General features: G+C 37.4%; 1 protein-coding gene across 6 annotated transcripts in view; it reads left to right on the top strand.

Moving 5' to 3' along the window:
* The window catches only part of LOC148843754 (villin-4-like), a 62861-nt gene that overhangs the window by 21243 nt on the left and 19933 nt on the right, over positions 1 to 21685 (top strand). For all 6 annotated transcript variants that reach the window (XM_088957779.1, XM_088957775.1, XM_088957781.1 and 3 more), the window contains 9 exons: positions 1039 to 1107; positions 1221 to 1289; positions 1418 to 1555; positions 11667 to 11795; positions 14688 to 14835; positions 14989 to 14999; positions 16148 to 16288; positions 16611 to 16736; positions 16828 to 16893. In XM_088957779.1, the coding sequence (XP_088813905.1) occupies positions 1039 to 1107; positions 1221 to 1289; positions 1418 to 1555; positions 11667 to 11795; positions 14688 to 14835; positions 14989 to 14999; positions 16148 to 16288; positions 16611 to 16736; positions 16828 to 16893 (897 nt within the window). The remainder of the gene's footprint in view (positions 1 to 1038; positions 1108 to 1220; positions 1290 to 1417; positions 1556 to 11666; positions 11796 to 14687; positions 14836 to 14988; positions 15000 to 16147; positions 16289 to 16610; positions 16737 to 16827; positions 16894 to 21685) is intronic.

Genomic DNA, 21685 nt, shown 5'->3' with positions numbered 1-21685 from the left:
CCCATCTAACCTCCTTTCCTGAGGAAGACCTATGAACTATACTGTTTTTACTTGATCAGCAACCATTTAGATCAACTTATTAATTGTAGAAAAGAATATTTTTGTTACATTGTACATAAGTTTGAAGTATGCCAAGAATACCCTGCTTTAATGTAGGCTTGGCTCCAATCTACCCATTCCATTTCAATGTATTTTCCTTGCTATCACTCTCCCAGGAAACAAAGCCCCAATACAGAAAGACCATTTGCTAATCTCAACTCATCGACACTCGCTGTCATTTCCTCAGTCTCTGACCTCTCTCATATTGTTTCTATGCACCCATAAACCTTTTTGATAGTTTTTAATCCATCCCAGAACCAACTTCAAGTGCGATGATTGAGTGATCTTTCTGTTTCTAACCCTTGTAGCATCATCAAAACCTTTTCTCTTGTGGAGTCCGCAACACCTATGGGGCTAGGGTAGAAGCATGATATATGTCCATCACTGTCCCTAAATATTCCTCCAATACCAGAGATGCCAGGATTACCTTGGCTGCATTCATCAAAATTCAGCTTGATGTGTTCATTCATAGGTGGCTCCACACCAAAAAGAGTGAGGTCTCACCAAAGAAGAGTTGGCAACAGCCTACCAGTGAGCAACTTATATTGAGATGTTCTCGGTAAAAGATTACTGAATTTTATTGTTGAGTTAGAATATTTCTCTATGTCGTCAGTCATCGACCCTCTTTTTCTTCCCTTTTTGTCAAATGATATCTGTGTTATTCTAGGAAAGGTAACTGAAGGCCTTAGAGGATAAATCAACATATAGAAAGTAATGCCTTTAATTATGCTATCCCAACCAGGAGAAATCATTATTTGCCCCATCACATCTATGTGGGGGTTAACAACATAAATCCTGTTACTCATTCCACTCAAAGGTCATAATTTCTTAAATAATGATTTTGTAGATTCCAAGATTTTTTTTTCTATTAAAAATTATATCCTATGTTTTCTGGATGCTATCATCTTTTTGGTTTAATTTTTGTTATGGATAATGCAGGAAGAAAGAACTTCAGCACTCTCACTGTCAAGCAAGATGGTTGAGTCCTTAAAGTTCCAGGCTGCTCAGGTAGTATAGTAGTTTTCCTTTTTGGTGGTGATTGGGTTTATTGGTAAACCAAGTTGTTGTATACTGGGCTGCATTTTATATTTCCACATTTTTTATTGATTTTGCATCTACAGGCTCGTATCTTTGAAGGGAATGAACCAATTCAGTTCTTTTCAATTTTTCAGACCTTTATTGTGTTTAAGGTTTGTATAAATTTAACTTTAGGAAAGGAACTTTACATGGAACAAACATTTATGATCTTTCATTACATGTGATTGTATTATATTTATTTCATCAATAATGCTGATAACAATTTGTGTCAAATTTAAAGGGTGGCCGTAGTTCTGGGTATAAGAATTACATTGCAGAGAAAGAAATCACAAATGAAACATATAATGAGGATGGCCTTGCATTGTTCAGAGTTCAAGGTTCCGGACCTGAAAACATGCAAGCAATTCAAGTTGAACCGGTACATACTGACCAACTTTGGTTTGGCTCCTTATTTTTTATGTGATTGGTAAAAGTGAAATTTATTCATTAAGATTATTTTTTTTGAATGAATAATTTAACATGGCTCAAAGATTGGTCTTCTATGTGTTTATTCAGTTTGTGTTTCCATACTCTTGATTAAGAACTATGAACATAGTATGCAACTATGCATCTTATTTAGAAAGTTTCCTATGGTTTAAAAATCCATTTTATGTGTTTATACAGTAAAATTATTGTAATATGAACAACTACCTGATTATAATCTTGATAAGAATTACTCGAAGCAATTCCTTTAAAAAACAATTGTCTTTTGCAGTTTATGTTTGGTCCTGTATGAGAACTTCATACATCATCATTTATTAAAGTTCAACTTAACCTCTAATTCATGATAATACACATAGCAGTCGTTTGACACTCCAAGTACTCTTATTTTTAGAAATATTTCATTGGTGGCTAAGATGTGGGCAAGTACATTAATTTACCTGAATCATTACTGTTGATTTGTTTTTCATCTTGAACTCTTTCCAATAGCAATCATTTTATACTTGGAATAAGTTCCACAACATTGATGCCCCATAGGGAGATGATTATTGATGAGTTGCTTAAAGGTTCTAATAACATTTTATTCTATTGTTATCACCCCTTGGAGATTGGCACTCCAAGGGTTACTCCCCCTCAAACTGATGTGGGGACACCATCCATTTGCCTACAAGATACTCATGGTGAGCTCAGAAAAGTTGATACTTAGAGGAGATGTGAGGAAGAGAGATCATTTCTGCAAGAAATTGGCCTCAGATGAAATAACATCAACCTCAATATGTTTGGTGTTCTCATGAAAAACAGAGTTAGAGGTGATGTTCATGGTGCTTAAGTTATCTACATAAAGAGGTGTGGTATGGGAGATGGATATACTTAATTCCTTGAAGGAAACCTCATAAAAAGCAATATAACTTCAAGCAGTAGACAAAGCATGATGTTCAGCTCCAGCTGAAGATTTGAACATTATCGGTTGCTTATTGCAATTCCAAGAATGAGGGAGTCACCAAGAATTACACACCATTCAGCTGTGGAGCGATAAGTATCAGGACAGCCAAACTAATCAGCATCAGATTAGGTCCAAAGTTGATTGGTATGATGAGGGAAAAGATAAACCCCTCTAGATGGTGCCTTGAAGATGGCAAACGATCTAGTGAACTGTAGAGAGATGAAAATCACACCAAGAAGTGTCAAACTAATTCAAACTTTGGACAACATGAATCATGTTAGATGTATCATCATAAGATGAGATTGCCAACAAGTTACCGGTACAAGGTGAGGTCTTGCAGAAGTTTTTTTTTTGAAGATAAATAAAATAAAATTAAAACAGAAATAGGATACAAGAAAAAGGTGATACGCAATCACTCGAATGAAAAAGATAAAACACCTAGAGAACAACCGACAAAACTCTCAAGACATCCAAAGATATAAAACCATCCCATCAAAACCAGACCCACAAAATCAAACCCCATAAAATGCGGAAAGAAACAAAGAGTATCGACTTGTTTTGTCTTATTCAGATGAACAAGCTTAATTAGATACAAGGCATATTTTCTTTGGTCTACAAAATGTCCCCAAGTTGAGAAGTGAATCTTTAACCTGAAGGAGTATGTCAAGGGGACAAGATCCTTCATAAAAAAGGAGATTTGGAACAATAATTTAAACTATTGAATACCCTCTATATCATCACTATTAATGAAGATACATAAAGCAAAAGAGTGGGGCTCTAAGAACAACTGTAAGCAAATCAATGTTTTAAAAGCGCAAGGGCCAATTTGGCCTTAGGCACAAGGCGAGGCTCGTGCCTTCTTGAGAAAGGCACAAAATTACAAAAAGAAAACAGCTAAAAAATAAAAAAAATGTCAGAAAATTAAAAAAAAGGTGCAAGGAGCGTCTTTTACTCTCAATCTCTCTAGACCTTTTCACCACCAAACCATTAGATGACACCTAACCATTGATGCTGGTGTCAATAGGTGAATTTGCTAATGTTGTTCATTCATTCATTGCAATAAAATATCTTCTTTAAAGGCAATGAATGTTATAAAATCTTTATTTTTTATGTGAGAAATAAGAATTTCAGACCCTAACATAGACCTGTTCAGGCTTGCCTTGAGAGGCGTGGTCAGGGGTCCAGGGGCAGAGCCCCCGGCCCAGCCGTTAGACTAAAAAAAGCAAAAAGCACAAAATTTTGAAAAGGCGCATGCCTGGGCTGAGGTGCAAGGCGCATCAGGTGCACGCCTAGGCGCACGCCCCATGCGCCTAGGACCTGGGCGAGGTGCATACCCCAAAATGTGCCTCGCCTGTGCGCCTAGGCACGCCTTTTTATTCACTGAAGCAAATAGGGATGAGTCATAAGCACTTTGTTTGTAACCAGCCTCCATAAAAACATTACAAGAGTCCTCAAACCAAGCATGTTTAAGCCCATAAAGAAATTTCTTAAGATGGCAGACTGTGGCTTGATCTATGTAGCAGCCAGGTGGAGGCTTCATTGAGACAATTTCTTTTAACTAGCCATGAAGGAAGGTTTTTGTGACATCCATTTGAAAATCCGACCACTAACAAAGAGGTAACAATACTAATAAAGCATGAATAGTATGAACAGTAATCATCTTGATAACAAGAGCAAACCTCTCCTAATAATCAAGGCCATACTCTTGCTTATATCCCTGGAAACTAATCTTGCCTTGTATAATTCAATACTTCTGTCAACCTTGAGCTTAAAAAAGGATTCACATTTGCTGCTAATAGAGGAGACATACAGAGGAAGGCGAACCACACCGCAGACATCATTATCGATCAGGACATGCATCTCAATGTCCATGGCATCCTTCTAACAAGAATGTTAGAAGGGACCATTTGATGGGTAGAATGTAGAAGTGGAAGGAGAACCATCCATAGGAGGTGCCAGAGAAGGGACCATTTGATGGGTAGAATGTTTGCAGCATTAATAAATTTGCAATGGTTTGCCTTGCACATTTTTGACATTCACTTTTAGTCATACTTAATAACGTTCTTTGTTGCTTTTGTTGTTGTTTTTTGTCTTTTTTTTTATTGTTGCCAACAGGGGTAGTTTGTCATCTTTCTTCAAGTTATACTTGTATTAGGATAGCACTATTATCAATTGAAAGGAGTATATAGCCAACACTCTTCCCATTCTTCCTCTATTCTTCTCATAACTTATACTGCTTATTCTCTTTTTGTTTTTCTCCATTCTTTTTTAAATCAAATCAGATTGTTTATCATAAATGACAAGTTAATATCAGAGCAAGTTGGACTTGAGTTGTGCCCATGCACTTGTTGATTTAAGGAAAATAGTTTCTGATCTTGGATGATTATTTTTGGATATAGATTAATTGTTTTCTTTTCACAAGGAAAATTCTTGGAGTTTTCATATGAAAATCAAGAAACTTCAGTGGTCATTGGTGTCTAGGAATGGTAAGATTGGCACTCAGATTTTCCTAAACGTTTTCTGACAAAATCTAGTGCGTGCTTTTGGTTTGGTGGAATTTTAGACTCTCCATTGTGAGTAGCATCTATCTTCTGGTTTCTAATAGTAGCACTGGTAGAGGTTTCTCCACTTGGAACAGTGTAGGGTTGATTCTGCCCTACGGTATTCTTCTTGTTGCAATCTTTCTTGTGGACAGCCATCTTAAACAAAATCGTCATGACTGAACACTGTTATCTAGAGGATTTGGCTATAGACAATCAGCGCCCTTTGTGTAATCAGGTGGCTGATTCTCAATCCATCTCTTGCTTGAGTTCCCCTTTTCGTTGAATATATGGTCTTACTTTCTGAAAATGTTTATTAGTATGCTGGGTGCTGCCATGTGACCTCCCAAATCTGATCACTTCTTGGAAACGTAATGCTTTTAATAAATGGAGTAAGATATCGTTGAAGCTTATTCCAATGCCCTTTGTTGGTCCATTTGGCTGGAATGCAATAAAAGAATCTTTCAAAGGAAAAGTGAGGAGTGGGTGATAGGGAAGGTAGAAAGATGTATAATGCAATTGTTTAATATTCTCAAGGAATTTAGAGACCTCAAACAATCCTGGTTCACAAATCAGTTGGACAAAATTCTCTTTGAATCTTTACTATTCAAAGGAAAATCTCTTTGAATCTGTTAAGAATATGTATTTGTCAAGGGGCATTATTGTCTTTCCTTCCTAGTTGTATTTGGGCGCCCATATAGGGGCACAATTGTAATTTTTCTTTGATATAAAACGGACATTTGGGTGTGAACAGTCACACACCCTCTTCTCCCGTAACTCTCTTGTTCCTCTTATATTTCTCCCGCACTTTACAACTTGGTATCAGAGCAAGGAGGAATCTTGGAAGAGCCTTTTTTGTCAACTCCTGAACTCATGAAGACTTGGTGATGTCAGACTACTGTCGGATTATGTCAACAGTCTGTACAGGTACTGGCGACAAACTCTTAAGAGTGGTTCAGTTTGGTGTGCCCTGATTTTAGGGATTTTTTGGTATGGCTCTCATCTTCATTTGATACTCCCATGATTTTTCTCGGATTTTACAATCAGAAATTACAAAAAAAATACTGGTTCGATGTTTGGATTTTTTCCCTGTATCTGGGGTTGGAACTTGCTTGAAACCTGTTGTCCTTGAGTCATTTGACTCTTCTAGAGGTATGGGAAGTTGTTCCACATTTTCTGAGCCCAAGGTATTTTTTTAGGAGATAAAGTTCTCATAAATTGCCGCCAATTCAGTTTTTGGTCTCGTATTGGTCTCCAACAAAGTGTTTTAGAGTTGTCAAGAAAGCAATCCAAACCAAATGGAATTGCCTAAGGAAGTACAGATTGTTTGCAAAATGCTCTTGACCTATGTTGATGTCTTTAGTGGTATGACAACCACAGTGAAACTTGATGGAACCAACTTCCTTGAGTGGTCTCAATTAGCTAAGCTTATTATCGGAGGTAGGGGTAAGCTAGGATTCATTAAGGAGGGGAAGCCAAAACCTGATGACCCCAAGTTTGCGAAATCGGAATAGGATAATTCTTTGCTTATGTCATGGCTGATGTGTTTGATGCAGCCTCATATGGCCCGTAATTTCATGTTCCTCTCCAATGCAAAGGAAATTTGGGATTTTATTGCAGTTAGAATGTTCTTTTCTGTTATTTCTAGTGACAGGGGTATTCCTGTCATTGTACCTCTTTTATTATAAGCCTAATATAAATAGCACTTGGGGCGGAAAACTAAAAGAGTCTGAACCCTTTTATTTTATCTTTCTTTCTCCTCTCTTCTTCCCTTCTCTTTTCTTCATCTCTGTTTTCTTCTTCATTTCTGACTTCTCCTTTTTAAATAGGTATGAACCTCATTGGTTTCAGACAACTTGGTATCAGAGCAGGCCTAAGACTGATTAGGGCTCTCATGTAAGTGTAGTCCAGTCGACTACATGAGAGCATTTCTAGGGCTGGAAGTTTCAGCTTAATTCGCCTAGTTCTTGGAGGTCATTGGTGATTGAAGAAGGTGCCCAAGGTTCAGAAAACTTGGAGAGCTGCTCGCCTACTTTCTGGGTTGTTTTTTCATTCCTTTTGGATTGACAGAAGTCCGAAGTTTTTTGGAATCCTCTGGGAGGATTGGCTGTCTGATTTCTTCTCTTGGACTGTTTTCTGGGTTTCTTTGTGGACTGTGCTTCTGGGCTGAGTTGTTGACTGTTCACTTCAGCCACCTGCCTTGTATTCGTAGAAAAGCCTCTATTTTTTTTTTTATTTTTTTTTTCTTCTGGGTGCTGTTGGACAGTACTTGAAGTAATTTATTTTTATTGAAAAGGGAGTTGGACAGTGCTGTACCTTCCATTCTATGAATATCTATTGTTCATTACAACATGGAAATGACCAGAAATGAGAACAAACCATATGGAGGACTTGTAGGAGCTAGAAATTCTATTGATAGCAGTTCATTTCAGATTACTACAGTCAAATTGGATGGAACAGACTATTTGGAATGGGCCCAATCAACTGTGATGGCCATTGGGGGAAGGAGAAAGTTGGGGTATGTGATGGGAGACACAAAGAAACCAGCTTAGGAGGATCCTTCCCTTGCTAAACGGGTCCAAGAAAATTATCTGGCTATGACTTGGTTATGCAATTTCATGCAGCCTCATATCAGTAGAAACTATCTTTGAGCAAAGACAACTAAGAAGATTTGGGACAATATATGAAAGAAACCTATTCTCAGCCCCTTAATGTTGCTAGAGCCTATGAACTGAAAATTGAGGTGAATCTTAAACAGGAGGAGAAACTTGTGTCAGTTTATTTCTCCACCTTGAAATCATTGTGGCATGAGATTGATCATCTTGAGACTATTGAGTGGGAGAGCTAGAACGATGCTGCCACATGCAAGAAATTAGTTGAGAAAAATAGAAAATGTGAATTCCTAGCTGTGCTAAACTCTGATTATGACATTGTAAGGCAGCAACTTCTCACTAGAGATGGTGTCTGTTTATCTCAAGCCTACTCTTTGGTACATAGTGAGGAAAGTAGGGGAAAAGTTATGTTACGAATTCCATTTATGGAATCAACTTTAGCAACCATAAAACCGAAAACTGGAGGTGATAAGGAGAAGGAAGAAAGAAGGAAGGAAAGAGGGGGATGTGTTTTGTGAATATTATAATAAGCCAAAACTCGGCTAATTCCAGAAAGACTTAGGAATAAGAAAGGAAATGCAAATGCAGTTGTAACCACAGGAACTTCATCCACACCCAATACTAGATCCTGTTCTCTTGATGCATTGGTTGCAGTTATGGATGCTTTATCTCAGCCGGAGAATGAAGTTGGCATCTCTGGATAGTCTCATTCAACTCCTCCCACTCCTGCTTTTGCTCAATCAGGTACAAGGGCCACTTCTTATCATGCCTCAACCCTAGGTAACACTTAACCATTTTTGGATTGTAGATTCAGGAGCATCTGATCATATGACTAGTTTGTCTTCCTTATTTCACACTTATTGCTTGTCCTTTGGCAGAGGCAAAGTGTCTATTGCTGATGGCTCTCTTGTCCCTATTTCAGGCAAGGGAGACATCAAAGTCTCTGATGCTATTTCCTTATCCTCAGTTCTGCATGTTCCTAAACTAAATACTAATTTACTTTCAATTAGTAGTATCACAAAACACCAGAACTGTTCAGTGACCTTTTTCCTTGATCATTGTGTTTTCCAAGATCTGGCAATGAGGAAAGTGATTGGAATTGGCTGTGAGATGAATAGGATCTACCTGTTTGAACATCCAATTGGGAAGAGTAAAGAAGCTGGGAAGACTTTTGTGTCACAGTCTGTGAGTCAGATTATGCTTTGGCATAATCGATTGGGTCATTTTCTTTTGGGTCTTTAATTCCAAGTGTCCATTTTGAAGTGTGAGAGCTTTGAGTTGGCAAAGCATTATAGATCAACTTATTCACAAAGTAATAAAAGAAGTTCTTTTCCTTTTGAAATTGTGCATATCGATGATTGGGGCCCTATCATATTCCTGCTATGAGAGGGTACAAATACTTTCTATTATTTGTTGATGACTACTATCGATTTTCATGTGTTTACCTCATGCACTCTCGAGATGAGGTTCCCACTTTGACCCATTTTTTCATCAAATGATCATGACTCATTTGGGATTAAAATAAAAATCTCAGATCTGATAATGCCAAAGAATATTTTGCAAAACCCTTAGCTTCTTATCTCCTTGAACATGGAGTTATTCATCAAAGCACTTGTCCACATACACCTCAGCAAAATGGGTAGCTGAGAGGAAAAACAGGAACATCCTTGAAGTTGCAAGAAGCATCATGTTGAACTCTAATGTTCCTATACATTTCTAGGGGGATGCCATTCTTACTATTGGTTATCTCATTAATAGGATTCCTTCATGGGTTTTGGACACGAAAGCTCCTTTTAACTTGTTGTATCCTAATAAGGAGCAATTTTCTATTCTTCCCAAAACTTTTGGTTACACCTTTTTTGTCCAAATCCTTGGGTTTACCACCCATTCAAAATTTGACCCTAAGACTGCCAAATGTATCTTCCTTGGGTATGCACAAAATATAAAGGGGTATTGCTGTTATGACCCTGTCTCAAGAACCGGGTTTCTATCTATGGATGTCACCTTCTTTGAAGATGCCCCCTATTACCCTAGAGTTCCACCTCAGGGGGAGAGTGGTGAGCAGGGGACTTTTGCTCAAGATGTTCCTTTGCCCATTCCTATGAGTGAAGGGGAGTGTAATGAGGGGAGTTGTCAAAAGTGTAAAGAATTGAGGGTGTTTTACAGAAGATGGTGGAGGCAAGTTGGTTCCAATAATGATCAGTCTAGGCCAATTCCTGTCTCTTCCGCAGCACCAGATTTAGGTATTGTCTCCTTACCTACTCCTACTATTGGTGACATACCCACTTCTACTATTGAGCCTCAGCCATCCTCAAATGACCTTGACCTCTCAATTGCAATACATAAGGGGAAGCGTCAGTGTATCTCATCCACTGCCCATTGTATCTCCCATTTCCTTTCTTATGACCACCTTTCATCATATAAGTCTTTTTTAGCCTCCATTGCTGCCATTCATATTCCTAGAAAAATGCAAGAAGCCCTAATTGTCCCTAAGTGGAAGGAAGGAATGAAGGTTGAGATGGATGCCCTTAGAGGGAAGAAACTTGTTGGGTGTAGGTGGATATTCACAGTGGAGTATAATGCCGATGGTATAGTTGAAAGATAAAACTAGACTGGTTGCTAAGGGATGCACTCAAACTTATGTTATTGTGAGGATTTTAGCTTACTTGAAAAGGTGTCTAGGCTGAGGTATACTTTTTAAAAATAATGGCCATATGAAAATAGAAGTATACACTGATGCATATTGGGTAGGTTGTATTGATGATAGGAGATCTACTTCAGGGTATTGTGCCTTTGTTGGAGGAAATCTAGTCTCTTGGAAGAGCAAGAAACAAAATGTTGTTGCTCGCTCTAATGTTGAAGCCGAATACAGGTCTATGGCTAATGGTGTTGCTGAAATATTATGGCTGAAATCTCTCCTTACAGAATTTGGAATTGAATTTGAAAGACCTCTTGATGCTGTATTGTGATAACTAGTCGGCCATTAACATTGCTTACAACCCAATACAGCATGATAGAACCAAATGCATTGAAGTTGACAGACATTTCATCCGAGAGAAAGTTGCCTCTCAAGAAGTATGCCTTCCTTGTGTTGCCACTAATATGCAGCTTCTTGATGTCTTCACCAAGGCAGTCAACAGAATCAAGCTTGAGACAGATTTAAGCAAGTTGGGAATGATAAATATGTTTTCCCAACTTGAGGGGGAGTGTAGAGAAAATGATTTACCAGCTTGTGGTCCCATCTCTTCATATGTTTCCTTTGATTATATTGCTGTTAGAATGCTCTTTTCTGTTGTTTCTAGTGACAAGGGTGTTCCTGTCATTGTATCTCTTTTAAGCCTAATATAAATAGCACTTTGGGCGGCAGACTAAAAGATTCTGAACCCTTTTCTTCTATTCTTTCTTTCTCCTCTCTTCTTCCCTTCTCTTCTATTCTCTTAATCTCTGTTTTCTTCTTCATTTCTGGCTTCTCGTTGCTAAATAGGTATGAACCTCATTGGCTTCAGACAACTAACCAGTTGAAAAAAAAAACAGAAAGGTTGTAATGAAATGAGTGTCTCCCCACCACCAAAGGATAAATTTTGTCAAAGGGAAACAAATATATACAATTACAAAAATGCCCATCGGCATATACAAGAATGATAAGCTACAGCATGGCCCATATTAAAACAATGGGATACAAGAAAGAAAAGAAAGATCAAATAAGAGTAACTACTCCTTTACATATCCCTCTTTTTAAAACTGTTATCCCTGAATAGCACATGGAACTTTATGCTCTTTTAATGCTTGACATTTTTTGCTCTTTTGGTTATCAATTAGGGCACTCTATACTTTGCAATGTGGTGTAGTAAAATGAGTTTCAGTTCAAACACTAAAAAATTATCAAAGATGCAAAGTCAATAAGATGTTATATTCAAATACAGCTTTACTAACATTGTATTTTATTCGAATTAGGTGGCATCATCTCTAAATTCCTCTTATTGTTACATATTACATAGTGGTTCCTCTGTCTTCACCTGGTCTGGAAGCCTAACCACCTCAGAGAACCAAGAGCTTGTTGAGCGACTGCTTGATCACATAAGGGTAACTTATTTCTGTTTTTTTTTTTTTTTTTCTGAAAGCCTGGTAATGACCATTGTTATTTAAAAAGGATTTTGTAATTCCCTTTAATTAGCAAAGGTGAACAATTTAATGTATGGTGAAATGATGATATTCCTTCTAGATTAACCACTTTAAAATCAGATTGTTCTGTACTACAAATATAAGTCAAACTCTCTGTTTTAAGTTTGTATTTTAGTCATCTTTAAATCAAGTTGCAAATATTGTGATGCAGCCACTACAAATAAACACCTTGCACTCCTCTACACACTATTATTGTACAGCTCGTTAGGGCAGGAGGAACCTGCTAGATACCCATCCTACATGATTTTATCTTGTCCAATGTAAATGAGTTTCAGATAGCATTTTCTAAATATCACAAGGAGAATTTAAAGAAGAAAATATAGGACAAAACAACTCTGCAGAAAATACAGGAGAAAACAATTCTAGGCTGAACATGCAAGAATAATCTGTCAATCCAGCCATTGATCTAAGCTTAATCTTGATTTCTTAGAATTCTTGGGAGTAGGAGTCCTGAAAATTTTAGGAAGATAGGATCACGGGAAGGCCTTCATTGACCAGTTCAGCTGCTAGAATCCAGAGACTTATCAGATAGGTTTAATATCAAGGCCTTCATGTTTTTATATATTTTTAGGCTACGTAAGGGGCCAAAACAATTGTTTCATAGAAGCAATTTTCTGCATATTAAAATTTGAATAAAGCTTCCACTTTCTCCTTTTCCTAGCCAATAGATCCACAAAGGCCTATCTTTTGCTTCCAAACCCCATTTCCTTCCTTTCAGACCAAGTTTTCTGAGATTTCTTCAATATAATTTTCTTCAACCACTCTTCTCTGCTTTATTGTCATAAATATTCTACCAAGGCAGTGTTTTAAAAGCGCAAGGCGCAGTGGTCAATTTGCGCCTCAGGCGCAAGGCACAAGGTGAGGCACATGCCTTTTTAAGGAAGGCGCAAAAAATAAAAAAATTCCAAAAGATTCAAAAATGCAAAAAAATAAAAAAATTATTGAACATAATATTAATAAAAATATAAACTTAAAATTTAAAATAAATGTTTTAAAAAACCAATTATCTAAAATTAAAATACATAAATATAACATGTAAAGTATATTCAAATGAGAATTTAAAAATAATGTGATGTAAAACATATTACATTCTTGGTTCTAGGAGCCGCCTTTGTGCCACGCCCCTCGAGACAAGCCCAAACAAGTCCACGTTAGGTCTTAAATTCTTAGTTCTCACACAAAAAATAACGATTTTATAGTTTTAATTGCTTTATAAGAAGATAATTTATAAGGTTGAATGAATGAACAACATTACCAAATAAGGGTTCTCGAAACTTCGGTGAGTGAACGAAGTGAGTGAACAAATTTTCAAAAGGCGTCAAATTTTGAAAATTTGGCACAAAAAAGCAAAAAGCGGCAAATTTATAAAAAGGCGCACGCCTGGGCTGAGGTGCAAGGCGCACTAGGCACATGCCTAGGTGCACTAGGTGTGCAACTTTTGGAAGGGTTGAGCCTAGGACCTGGGCGAGGCACCTACCCTAAAATGCACCTTGCTTGTGTGCCTAGGTGTGCCTTTGAAATCACTGTACGATGGTATATGGCAATTTGAGAATTCTACCTAAATTACATGAACAATGCTAGCAAGCAATGCTAGTGTGCATCTCCATCAGCGCTACTACTGACATGGTGGGACCCTTGAAAAGTCATGCCAAATATTTTTCTTCTAGTATGTCTTCTCATTAGTCCTATCATTTCTGTAGTGGCTCTAAAGACAGATGATGCACCCTGGATTTCATGATAGCATTTTTCTTGTTATCTTAGATGAATGGTAGTTTTTTTTTTTGATTAATAACTCTGAAAAGATTTCTTTAATTAGAAAACTAAGATGAATGGTAAATGATAAGTTACTATTTGGCATTTAGCATTTTATGCACTAACACTATTTTTTGTTTTTTCATTAGATGCTTCATTGTGCCAATTGATGTTGTATCATAATTTAAGATGGATTCTCATGGATGATGGTGATAAACAAAGTTCAAGGTGGGATTTACTATAATGGGACTTGGTGGTAAAGTCCCCTATGGTGTTGTGGTTTGTGGCAAGTCATTTCTCATAACAGAATGGCTGGGAAGAAACTAGGAGGGATCTTGAACGTATAGAAATGCTCTTGGAGAGATTAAAAGGTTAATGAAGGAGCTGAGGAAAAGTATCAAATAGGTACCTAAATCTGCTAACAGCCTAGCAAACAAGTGGTGTCAAAAAATCAAATCTTTTGGTGTATAGTACCCCAAGGAAGAATATTTAATTAAGGAGCAAAGTGGTGTTTAGCTGAGGCTAGCTACCTATAAAAGCCAGCATCATACAGATAAATGTAATTTCTTACCCCCAGTTAATAAAATTCTAAACAATTACTGATCAAAAGTAAAAATAAAAAATACTTTTATATCCTGTATTAGACACTTATAAACCAGTCCAAACCATGTATATATTTTTCTCATTAATCCTTGGGAAGTGTAATATCATTGAGAGGTGCCATTGCTTAGAACTTTAAGTTATGCTTCTTAAGACTGACATGTTTATATTTTAAATTGTTTAACAAATGTAACTATCAAGGTTGATTTCTGTGTGCCCTTTCTTAGGGTGGGAAAAACTGAAAATAAACGAATCATTGGGAATCAATGTGTGTGTGTGTGTGTGTGTGTGTGTGTGTGTGTGTTTTGTGCACTTGTGTATGCTCATAAACTTGCCCGTGCTATAATTTTCATTGACAACCCTGGCTTCAAACAAATTTTCTTCTTTTGTTAATTATTTCTTCATGTTCATGTATCCATGTAATTTGCTTGTTTTTTTCAGCCAAATGTGCAGTCAAAACCACTAAAGGAAGGCACAGAAAGTGAACAATTTTGGGATTTGCTTGGAGGTAAATCTGAATACCCTGATCAAAAAATCGTAAGAGCAGAAGAAAGTGATCCTCACCTATTTTCATGCACTTTCTCAAAAGGTAGGCAGAACAGTATCTCTTGATTATAAAATTATCTCCTATTTATTTCCATTCCGTTTCTTTTATACATTTGATGTTCCATTCCATGTTTGTCTTTGATACATTTGGTGTTCGACTGAATCAATCACTACTGGAATGCATTCTGACCTGCAGGCAACCTTAAGGTAACTTCATGTCCGTAGCTTTTTGCATTTCCCCTTGTAGTCCAGTCAAATGCTCCATGCATTGTAGAAATACCGGTCTCAGTTATAGTGTTGGCAATTGGTTGACATGCCAAAATCATCAAAGATTGGCATTCCTTATTGCTATTCAACAATGTACAAATAATTCCTTGATGTTGACTAAGTAATTGTTGAATCCTTGCCTTGGACTAAAGAGGATTTCTATTTCTGTGATATCAGTTATCAGAAATCAATCATGAACTTGCTGGGCCATTCCTTTTTCAATATACTTAATAGGGGACTTCACTACTAAGTCCGTTCTTATGAAATCTCGAATCAGATCATTTGCCTATTTCTACAAGGGAATCATGAATTTCATCTATGGAAGAACCATTTCTTTCTTGATCCCAATTCAGTACTAAACAAGTCAACTACTTGAATACTTTGTGTGAGAACTTCCTCAAATTTACATGGAGATTTTGGTTAAAAATAAATTCACTATCTAATCATTATGCAAATTCTTTGGGGTTAGTCTTGCTAATCCTGTTTCTCTCTTCATCTCTATCAGTGGTCATATCCTTTCTAGATCAGCATGGAACTCTTTTAATGTTAAGGGGAAAAAAGAACAAAGAATATTAAAGCATGAAGTTGTATTCCAAGATCATATAGCAACTCAAAACTACCACTTGAGCCATTAGATTATCATAAATTAAACATTCATATACAAATGCACTATTGAAGGGATAATGGACAAAAATCCAGATAGTTTTCTTTCATACATGCATGTAGCTGGCAAGTAAATATATATCTGAATGCATCATATCAAAGTTTTTTTGCATGCTGTCTAATGCAAAAAAAAAAGGAGTTTTTTATAGTTGCTTTTCACATTTTCATGCAGAGTTCTTTAACACATCTGTCAACATTGCATGTACTAGACTCTCACTACATGCTTCTCCATGCATTCACCTGTATACTCAGATACAATGTGAAACTATTTAAAGTTAAATTTTATGGAAGAAAAACAACATCTCATGATGCATGATTAGTCCCCTTGAATTTTGGCAAGTCATACTCATGAAAATTTTACAGTATAATATTTGTTATGCATGTTAAAATTTCAAAATATAAGTCAAGGTTTGATCACCTTGCAGGTGACAGAGATATTCAACTTCACCCAAGACGATTTGATGACAGAAGATATATTTATTCTGGATTGTCACTCGGACATTTTTGTTTGGATTGGGCAGCAAGTGGAACCAAAGAATAGAATGCATGCTTTGACCATCGCAGAGGTACTTTTTATTAGACTCTGTACAGAAGTAAGAAGGTTGTAGAAGCTTAAGTTGTGAGGTCTGATATGCTGGTAAAATAAATAGTACAGTAACATATTTGAGACTTCTAGAACCTTGAAAGTGCTGAAAGTTGGTTTTTCAGCCTAGTCCTATGGTTCGACCTATGTGACCTACTTATTGGACCATGGTTAGAATTTACCAGGCTAAATTTATTGAAGTTTCTATTAACTACAACTTCAGAATGCATTGAGCACATGGAAAGGTTTATGTAATGTAGATATTTCTTGGGTGTGCTTCTAACTCTTTTTCTTACTTTGTACAGAAATTTCTTGAACATGATTTTCTTCTAGAAAATTTATCTCATGAAACTCCAATCTTTATTATAACGGAAGGAAGTGAACCACCCTTCTTTACACGTTTTTTCTCATGGGACTCTGCGAAATCTGCAGTAAGCTATCTTATATTCATGGAAAACTCTGTAACTGGTTCTTATACATCTTGAACCTTGAACAATTTATTAATACTTTCTGTGGGTACAGATGCATGGAAACTCGTTCCAGAGGAAACTTGCAATAGTGAAGAATGGACTTACTCCGACCCTTGATGTAAGAGCATATAACTATTACCATGTTGAGTGGATTGGCTCCATCTAAAATTTGATCACTGTTACCCTCATTTGTTTCATTGAAGAATATCACTACATTCTTGATTTTTTCAGTCTCACATTTTATTTCATTTTTCCGTATTTAAATTAATCCCAGCTTGTGTAATGTGTATATATACATACATACATACATACATATATATATATATATATAGATTAGTCTTGGTCTATTATTTGAGTGCGGTCCCATGTTCTTTTTAAACTCGCTTATTGTTGTTTTACTATTCTGTTATTTGTTTTTCTTTATCTTATACGCAGCAGCGGTATAACTAACAGTCATTGTAGCTTATTTTTAATTGTTCATATAAATAGTAATGAGTGGGGTGGCAGAACCATTACAATCTGCTCCCCTTTTTCCCCTTTTTCTTTGCTCTTGCCTAAACCCAATTTGCTATCAGCTATTTCAGCCAAGTTGGTATCAAATCCAGGTTTAGGGATGAATGGTGCTCTGATGTGGGCTTGATCCAGCTGGCCACATGAGATGTTAAGGCTGGAGTTTCCAGTTTTTATGCCGTGATTCTTGGAGGTTATTGGAGATTGTAACTGCTGCCCAGGGTCTCAGCTTTGGAGATTGCCCAGTCACCAGGAAGAGCCAAAGAAATCAGATGGGATTTAAGTTTGGTAATTAAACCTTGGATTGGAAGTTGCGCTCAGGGTTCTCTGAGCAGTTTTTTCCTCTTAGAGATCAACAGCAAGCAAGAATATTTTGGAAGCCTTTGGAGGTAGTGCTTCACTTTTCTCTGCTTTCTCCGGGGCTGTCCTACGGTTTTCTCCTGGAATTGACCAGTACTTGTTACTCGGATGAGTTCTTTCTTGGATAAACCTTTTCTTTGGGATTCTAAGAGAGTTGTGGACTGTTATATCTCTGTTAGTTGGTGTACTACTCCTGGGAGGATTTTTCTACTTGAAGAAGAAGAGAATTGGACTCTCTTTAAAGTTTGACTATTGTGTACAACATGGAAACTACTAGGAATGAATCTTTCTCATGGAGAAGGCCTTTTGCGGGGCTGTTATTGTGGCAGATAGTAAGTGGTAAGTCTTTTCAGATTACTAGTCTTTTTTTTTTTAAAGAAGGTAAGATATTACTACAATCAAATTTGATGGATCAGACTATTCAGAGTGGGCTAAGTCGGCCATGATGGCCATTGGAAGAAGAGGAAAATTAGGGTGTTTGATTGGTGACACTAAGAAAGCGGCTAAAGAAGATCCCTCCCATGCCAAATGGGTTCAAGAAAATTACTTAGTGATGACTTGGTTGTGTAATTCCATGCATTCACATATTAGTAGGAATAACCTCTAAGTGAAGACAGCTAAGGATATTTGGGATAATATGAAAGAAACTTATTTTCATCCACTTGATGTTGCTAGGGCCTATGAGTTGAGGAGTGCAGTGAATAATCTTAAGTTGGGACAAGGTTTAAAGTATCGATGCACCCGGATATGGCACAAGGGGTGTATCAGTACTTTGAACCATGCACCCACCCTTTTTTTTAGTTTTCGTTTTTTTTGAAAATAGGTCAGGAAGTAGGTTTTAGGCCTATCTACACCCTGAAATAAGTCAAAAGCCCGAAACACCTATATTTTGTGTATTGGTGATCCACCGGTACAATACATATCAGCCAATACAGGCTAATACATGACGAAATTTTGAACCTTGAGTAGGGGGAGAAACCAATTTTGATCTATTACTCTACCTTGAAATCTTTATTGTATGAGATTGACCATTTATAGAAAGTTGGTCAAGGACAATGTCACTTTGTCCCAAGCTTATTCTTTAGTACATAGTTAAGAGAGTGGGAAGTAATTTATGTCACAAACTTCATTAGAATCAACCCTATCAATTATGAAGCAGAAACAAGGTGGTGATAAAGAGAAAGAAGTGAAGAAAATAAAAGGTAGGTGTTCTGCGATTATGGCAAGAAGCTAAGAGGCCCAAGACACACTAGAGACACCCACTAGAAGCTCCATTCCAAGCTTGTGCTTGCAAGGCTCAAGCCAACCGTTCTTCTAAGGTGATGAATGGCAAACAAACTTCTCCTGAGGAAACTCTTTCCCACATAAAATGTCTATCAACCTCAATGTGCTTAGTTCTGTCATGTTGAACAAGATTATGTGCAATATTGTGCAAAATTGATAGGTGCTTGGTTGTCATAGTAGAGCATCATTGGCTTCTCATAGTCAACCCCCAATTTTTCTAAAAGTGATCATAGCCACAGTAATTCTGACACACCATGTGCCATTGCCCTCTATTCTGCTTCAACAGAGGATCTAGCAACTACTGACTGTTTCTTACTCCATGAAACAATGTTCCCTACCACCAAAGCACAATAACCCGAGGTGGATCTCCTATCATCAATACATCCTGCCCATGAAACAATGTTCCCTACCACCAAAGCACAATAACACAGAACTCTTTCTGTAGCAGCTAAATGAATATCTCTGGGAGAATGCATAAATTGACTAATAGCACTCACTGCATAGGAAATGTCTGGCCGATTCATGTAGAGATATAACAATTTTCCAAGCAGTCTTTGAAACGCTCCCCTATTAGATAAAAGTTCACCATCTATAGCAGAAAGCTTATGATTGGGATCAATAGGAGTGGAGCCTGGTTTAGCACCAAGTCTCACCATCTGAGAAATGAAGATACCATCCTTAGATCTAGCCACTTCAATGCCCAAAATATTTCGGAGATCTCCTAAATCCTTGAATCCTTGATTTCAAATTCAGAGTTAAGAAACCTTTTGAGTTTACTGACCTCCTAGGTGTCATTACCCGTGACCATAGTATCATCAACAAGGTACCTAGATGCTTGAAAACTAGGGTTTCACTGAACCTAGCTGTCGGGGAGGAAGAGAGAAGATGCAGCCGCTCCTACTAGAGCTTCCCAATCTCTTCCAAAACTGAACCAACCTCTTTTAGAAGTTAAAAGGCACCTCCCAAGCATAGAGCGCCACACCCAAAGCTTCACTTTTACTTGTAACTTTGAAAATCTCTAATCGGCTAGGGTTTTGGGCAGAAACAGTACAACATCACTTCGTGGTAGTTTCCGACCCCCTTTACCAACTAGGCAAAAGGTCCTCTGAACTATAGAGAACCTATCCCTCTGTAATCATTCATGGAGAGTGGGAGATGAGAGAGAGAGAAAGAGAAGGAAAGGGAGATAAGATTGAGAGAAACAGAGAAACAATCTCTGGTTGCCGCCAGTTCACTATTTATATTAACTTAATAAAAAAGAATAGAAATTACAAGTATGCCCCTGGCGGCACACCCTAGAAACAAACTAATAAGGAAAAAAGGAAAAATAACTAATTGATAGTATCTTAAGAGGACAACCTACTAACAACAACTATAAAGTAACAATTAAATAAGCCTTACAACACTCCCCCTCAAGTTGTGCGGAATATGTCTATCATGCTCAACTTGTCACATAACTCATTGTGCCGCGAGTATGGAAGCCCTTTTGTGAGGACATCAGCAAGTTGTTCCTTGGAGTTAACATAAGGGATGCAAATTTATCTTTTTTCCAATTTTTCCCTTATGAAGTGTTTGTCCACCTCAATGTGCTTGGTCCTCTCATGTAGGACAGGGTTGCTGGCGATGTTTATTGCTGCCTTGTTGTCATAGTAAAGAGACAGGATTATGAACAAAAACTCCAAGCTCCCCTAGAAGATTCTTTAGCCAAAGGACTTTAGACATCTCATGTGCCATAGCTCTATATTCAGCTTTAGCGCTTGACCTTGCTACCACACTTTGTTTCTCCCACAAATGTGCAATATCCACTCGTGGACTTTCTGTCATCCACAGCACCTGCCTAATCAGCATCTGTAAAGACTTCCACCTTTAGATGATTATGTTTATAGAATAGTAGACCTGTTACAGGATATTTTTTCAAGTATCTAAGAACTCTCTCTACTGTCTCCATGTATTGTTTCTTAGGAGAGTGCATGAATTGGCTTAAAACCCCAACTGAATAGGCAATGTCTGGACGGGTCATGGACAAATAAATCAGCTTTCCCACTAACCTTTGGAACTGTTTCACATCTTTCAGAGGTTCACCATCATAGTCACCCAACTTGTGGTCAACATCCATGGGAGTATCTGCTGGCCTTGCACCTAATTTGCCTGTGTCCTGTAATAGATCAAGGGTGTATTTCCTTTGAGAGATAAAGATACCCTTTTCTGAGCGGGCGACTTCAATCCCAAGGAAATACTTCAGGGGACCTAGATCTTTCACTTCAAATTTAGATGCAAGGAATTGTTTCAATTTTTGTATTTTTGAACTCCAACTTCTTGTAATGATGATATCATCCACATACACTATCAATACAACAACCTGTTCCTGACATTGTTTGAAGCCCATCTACTGAATTGCCATGTGAAACTTACTGAACCAAGCTCTGGGAGATTGTTTTAAGCCATAAAGAGACTTTCGCAGCTTGCACACCTTATTTTCACTTCCCTTGGCACAGAATCCAGGGGGTTGAACCATGTATACTTCCTCCTCTAAGTCACCATTCAGAAAAGCATTCTTTATGTTCAGTTGATGCAATTCTCTGTCAAGATTAGCAGCTAATGACAGGAGAACCCTAATTGAATTCATCTTAGCTACTGGAGCAAAAGTCTCATCATAGTCAACCCCGTACACTTGTCTGTACCCTTTGGCTACTAATCTTGCTTTGTACCTTTCAACTGTTTCGTCTGCCTTGTGTTTAACCGTAAACACCCATTTA

The sequence above is a fragment of the Nelumbo lutea genome, chromosome 8 (assembly GCF_056320005.1).
Source record: "Nelumbo lutea isolate HS-2025 chromosome 8, American lotus-T2T, whole genome shotgun sequence".
Classification (NCBI taxonomy): domain Eukaryota; kingdom Viridiplantae; phylum Streptophyta; class Magnoliopsida; order Proteales; family Nelumbonaceae; genus Nelumbo; species Nelumbo lutea.
The sequence above is the reverse complement of the archived record's forward strand: the minus strand, read 5'-3'. Positions and strand labels throughout refer to the sequence as shown.